This window comes from Daucus carota, chromosome 9, assembly GCF_001625215.2.
Source record: "Daucus carota subsp. sativus chromosome 9, DH1 v3.0, whole genome shotgun sequence".
NCBI lineage: Eukaryota > Viridiplantae > Streptophyta > Magnoliopsida > Apiales > Apiaceae > Daucus > Daucus carota.
Genome location: NC_030389.2, coordinates 19,800,228 through 19,806,123, shown reverse-complemented (window position 1 = coordinate 19,806,123; position 5,896 = coordinate 19,800,228). Strand labels below are relative to the sequence as shown.

At 29.3% G+C, this 5,896-nt stretch overlaps 1 protein-coding gene across 3 annotated transcripts; it reads left to right on the top strand.

Moving 5' to 3' along the window:
• Window positions 1–1,434: 1,434 nt before the first annotated feature.
• On the top strand, window positions 1,435–3,928 carry LOC135149185 (isocitrate dehydrogenase [NADP]-like). Of its 3 annotated transcripts, none has more exons than XM_064084184.1 (6): window positions 1,435–1,689; window positions 2,120–2,207; window positions 3,038–3,072; window positions 3,326–3,447; window positions 3,530–3,615; window positions 3,689–3,928. In XM_064084184.1, coding segments are annotated over exons 3-6 (225 nt in total). In that variant the 5' UTR covers window positions 1,435–1,689; window positions 2,120–2,207; window positions 3,038–3,057; the 3' UTR covers window positions 3,691–3,928. The 3 variants fall into 3 exon arrangements, with proteins under 3 accessions (XP_063940254.1, XP_063940253.1, XP_063940252.1); XM_064084183.1 differs by adding an exon at window positions 1,934–2,030 and having other exon boundaries at window positions 3,530–3,928; XM_064084182.1 differs by having other exon boundaries at window positions 3,530–3,928.
• Window positions 3,929–5,896: the final 1,968 nt, after the last annotated feature.

The following is a 5,896-nucleotide window of genomic DNA, read 5'->3' as shown; positions in this document are numbered from 1 at the left end:
AATTATATCGCATAAAATATTAATAATTCTAAAAATTTATATATGTATAATAATATTTGAATTAAATTGAATATATATTATAAATTGGAGAATATTTTTTAAATATAATATAAATTGTTGTACATGTTAAATATGTATTTGATTGGTTTATTTCTTTCCCAGCAGGTTAGATTAGAAGTCCGATATTTTTTTTATATCTTAATAATCAAGATTGTTTTTTCATTTTAAAATTAGAATATATTATTTATAATTAAAATTTATCGGAAAAAATTACCAAAATATGTCAATTTTGGTATTTTTATATGTCTTAAGGTTTCAAAGTTTTTGAAAATATCACTAATTTATATTTATTATATTTATATTTATACTTATATTTTTTAGAAATTTTAAATTATATTTATAATATAATCTTAAAGTTACATTAATATGTAGTTTAAAGTATATTATCATATATATTGATATATGATATAATTTCAAAATTATATTATAATATATATAGTTTGAAATATATTTTAATATATAATTATATATAATATAAATTTAAAAGTTTTACATAATACGTAGTTTAAAATATATTATCATATATAATTATATATATATTATAATTTTTAAAATTATATCAAAATATATTATAAACTATATAAAATATATAGTTTAAAAACATTTCAATATATAATTATATATAATATAATTTTTAAATTATATTATAATATATTTTTAAAATATAAATATTTAAATTTTGGATAGATTAATATAGTTTTAAAATTATATTATAATATCAATTTTATTTAAGATTGTTTTTGTTTTTGAAATATATTGAATCAACAATATAGTGCGTGTGGTTATAATTGTGTAACGGACATGTTTTATAAAACAAAGTTTTTTTTTCTCGTAAATGATAACTAATTTGTTATCTGGGTTTGTGTAATGTATGTATAGACCCAATATATGACATGTAATCTTTAATATGAAAAATAAAAAATTCTAATTTTTTTAGTGATTTATTTTTATTTTTAAATATGATTTTATTAGAATAATAAAGTTACTTGTTAAAACTTATATTATTATTTATTAAAATAATATTAAAACTTATTATTTATTTAAAATAATATGTACTTGTTTTAATAGAACTATACTTATATATATAATTTTATATTAAATTTAAATTTCTTTTTATCTTACTTTTCCGATAAACAGTACTCTCTCTGTTTTTCATTATTTGACGCTTTGAATATTGACACATACTTTTAAGTGATTTGACCGGGTTATTAAAAATATTATTTTTGATTAATTTTTTTTGTTTACTAAAATTTTGATTATATATTTTTATTAAAAAAATTAAAAAATAATATTTTAACTGTCCGATGGAAAGAAGTGTAATAATAAAAAATAGAGGGAGTGTTTATTAGGCTTTTTGTTTTTATAATTTGAAGAGCACGATTATCAGTTTTTCATAAACACACCACTTACTCCTCTACAATGGGAGAGGCGATTTCGATTCCTCATACCCATTATCCCAAACTTATCTGATCGGTTCCGATCTGCTTCCTCTTACTCCCTGATATCTTACATAATGCTTGGTGTTTACACATCACTGACAGCATATCAGATGGAAGAGATATACGAAATATTTGGAACAAGGCTTCCTTCATAGATCATATTATGGCTCAAAATTTTCAGAGATCTATGGTTAGTTTTTTGAATTCTTATTTTGAATGTGGTTGATTCTTGAAATTATCTTTTTTCATACCTTCCCTTTTTGTTTATATCATTCACACAACCTGTTTGACAATATGCCTAAGTGACCTTCTGGGTTTATAATAAAAGTTTAGAAATACGATGTTACTTGAGATTAAAAAAGATTGTTTCTTAGCTCATTCCGTCTTCACTTATTGTCAATATTTATGATACATTCTTCTTATTCTACTTACAGCCTTGCAAATGTAACCTATATAAAGTGAAATTTGTGATACTAGCCTGTTTAAGTTCCAAATGTATGCCTGGACTAAAGTAGGATTTTTTAGATTATGGTAGGTTAGAGCTGGTTTGCATGCTTTAGTATAGATGTTCAATATAAGTATAAGCTATAAATCTTAGTTGGTTGATATGTATGTTGCAGGCTGTGGTTGTAAGCATTGATCCTCGTAGGGTGTGTTTGGGGCATCCTGATGATTCAGAATTTAAGGCCGTCAGAGTGTAAAACGCAGGTAATTTTTCTTAAAAAAATTGGGAAAGAATTTGTACCTTTAGGCAGGACTCGATAACATTAATGATTTGAATATGATTTTAATTTATATTTATATGTAGATTGCACTGTATATGCTTACTGAAGATACTTTGACCATTCACATATTCTTTTGGATATAGAAGATTTGTTAATTTTTTTTGTCAAAACTTGAATATTGTTGCACTTAAAAACAGAAATTTAACAATATTTAGGATCCATGTAGTGGTTTCTGCCAAAATCTTATTTTAGTTTATTCGCAGCTCAAAAAAATATAAATGAAACAAGGTCAAAATCAAGAAGACTGAATGTGCCCTTCAAGTATTATACTTACTCGAGTATTATACTTACCTTAGATTTACTGTATTAACTGGATGTGATGCATCTCAATCAATCTCTCTCTTGACAGCTTTCAAGTATTATATACCTTCGTGCACAAAAGCAGTCTCTAATCTCTGTAATCTTATCATAGTTTAGTAATAACTATTTGATTGCTCAGTTGTTCATGTCCAGGCTAGTGCCTATACGTCACTGGTTCAATCTCAAGGTATGGAAGAAAAGCAGAAAGCAAAAATGAACAGTAAAACCAGAGAGCCTAAGTTTACAAACTTTGGTTCAGGACATCCACGGACCCTAGACTATATTTTCTACCGATCATATTTTACCTACTTATTTCATCAGAACATATATGTCTGCTTGTGCCTTTGTAGTTGATATTTTGAGAGCTCACTAAAGAATTATCGAACAAATGTAAAAAAGTTGACTTTTGCTGCTTGTTGCAAGTTTTATTTAAATTTAATGTTTAATTTGCAGGTTTTGGATCTCTTGGTTTGATGACATCAGTCCTGGTATGTTTTTTTTTTTTTTTTCATTCACGTATTTTCACTCTTTTTTTGTGATTGTGTTTTGACATCCAATACTATACTAGTAAAGATGAGCCAGAGTATCCTCCTTGGTTGTTTTGATGACATATAAAACCGCACCAAATAAAAACTTTGGATTAGCAACTCATTGAATGGAAAAATTTATATTAATTTATTGTCAGGCCCGTGCCATGCATGTGCGTATATTGAATAATTAAAACTTGATTATATTGACAAGGCAAAGCTGGATGATAATGCTGCCCTCTTGAGTTTCGCTGAAAAGCTTGAGGCTGCTTGTGTTGGTACTGTGGAGTCTGGGAAGATGACAAATGATCTTGCTCTCATACTACATGGATCCAAGTAATTATTCATTGTCCAGTATAATTCTATGTTTTTGTTTCACATTTCTTTCACTTATAATGTTTTTTTTTATGTGTTGCAGACTCGGCAGGGAACACTATCTAAACACTGAAGAGTTCATTGATGCAGTAGCAAGTGATTTGAAAGCAAGACTCAACAAGTTTAAATGTATGTGCGTCTGCTGTGTTATGGCTAGTGTTTCTCTTAATTGTTTTATTCAACTACGCTCATTGTGAGTCAGAGAACGAGAGTGGCCACTCGGGAGAAGCCTCAATCATACAGCTCTATTTCAGACAAGGAGAAGCTCGTGCCCTACATTGAACTCTTTAAGGTGGATATATAATCAGCAAAGCCAACCATGATTTTTTTCTTTCATTGTAATGCTTCTTTTTTGTAAAAAGAAATAATGTCATCATTGTCGACATTTATGTATGAATACAAGTACAACCTTTTTAGTTAAAGGACTCATTTATATATTGAATTTATATAGTATTTGATCAAATTCTTTTTGAGTTGTATTGTGTATGTAGGACAACAAGTTAAGGTTATCAATAAAACAAAAAAAATATTTTTTTTGAAACAACTATAAGCGTCGGCATTCTTATTAACCGACGCTGTAGGTCAATACTTACAGCGTCGGCATTTTTGGTAACCGACGCTTATTCATATGCCTATAGCGTCGGCAATTTAGGTAACCGACGCTTATGCTATACCTGTAGCGTCGGCATTTAAGATAACCGACGCTTATGCCTATACCTATAGCGTCGGCATTTCAGATAACCGACGCTTATGACTATTTTAAGCGTCGCCCAAATAACCGACGCCACTTAACCGATGCTAAAAGTATATCTTGACCGACGCTATAGGCCCTTTTTGTACTAGTGAATACTTTAGAACTAAGCTGATAAGACTATGACCATACATAATACAAAACCTTTTGAATTACCTACCTTTGAAGTTCCATTAGACATTTCATCTATCACGCAACCTGATGGCCTTTTTTGGCAGGTCGTGATTCCCGGAATGGAGAGTACATCGTCTATTGAAACATCGACCACTACCCACACTCCCGCACCATATTTTCTTCAATATCTTGCAAAATAACACACGCGTTTGGGATGCAAAGGAGTAGGAATTTGATATTCCGTGGTCATGTGAATTATGGCCTAATAACTCACAATATTGGAGCACCTTCTTCATTGTTTATCATCAAGAATATGAGTAGAGTTTCTGCAAACAAGTAATTAGGCTTTAGTATAATATAAGGTTGCCACATCGATAATAAGATGTGAAGGTGTAATATCCAAAAGTACTAACACAAAATTTCAAAAACAATAAAAATAAGTGGAAAAAAATACAAATTAAATTATATAACACATTCATAGTCTCCTTATTCACTTATGTGATTAGTTTTAATTTCATTATAGACATACAAATAAGAAGTTTCAGAGCAATATTGTCATTTTGGATTTTGTAAAATGAAGCAAAAAAACATTATTCTACTTATTCTTTACAAAAACTTTTTAACTTCCTAATTTGTTTTCATATATACACAAGAATCAAACACCTATTTCATAAAAAATTCATCAGTTTATAATGCAAAATATTAAAATTAAAAATCACAAACATCAAGGTCTTATGTGAAATATATATCAAGAGAAAAGATCAAAACAAATTCATCATATATGTATAGTCTAAATACATAACGAATTTAAGTAAGAAATATACACAAAATCATATCTAACTAGCAAAATGAAAAATCACTGACAAACAAATGGTTACCAAGCACGCTAGGACCATATAATTATAAAGAGTACAAACATTTACCTTAAACAATATGACAAGATGCAAGTTGAGATGGAACTCATGAGTTGACAATTAGAGATCTAAGATGTGAGGAGGACGGCTACTTGGATTAGGGTTTTTTGGTGGAGAAATAAGCTACTAATCTAGGTATTTATAAGTACTTGGCAATATGGGCTGGGCTGATTAGAATGGATATGTAAAGATATGGAGATAACAACCACCTGGATTAGGGTTTTTTCTTGGGCCAAGGCCTAATATCCTGGGAGATTACAAGTAGTTGACAATATAGGCTGGGCCGAGCAATTATAACTAGTTGATAATGTGGGCTCGGGGTGCAAATTGATATGAAACTCATGAGAAGAGATGGGAGAGGATGAAGTAGTTGACAATATGGGCTGGGCCGAGCAATTATAACTAGTTGATAATGTGGGCTCGGGGTGCAAATTGATATGAAACTCATGAGAAGAGATGGGAGAGGATGGTACCAGTATTAGGATTTTCTCTGAGGAGAAATAAGTAACTAATAACCTATGTAATTATAAGCAGTTGAAAAGATGGGCTGGGCGGGTGTGGATGAGTTGAGGAGAGATTGGGAGAGGACCGCTCCATAGATTAATTTGTTAGGAGAAGTGAGTTATTAATG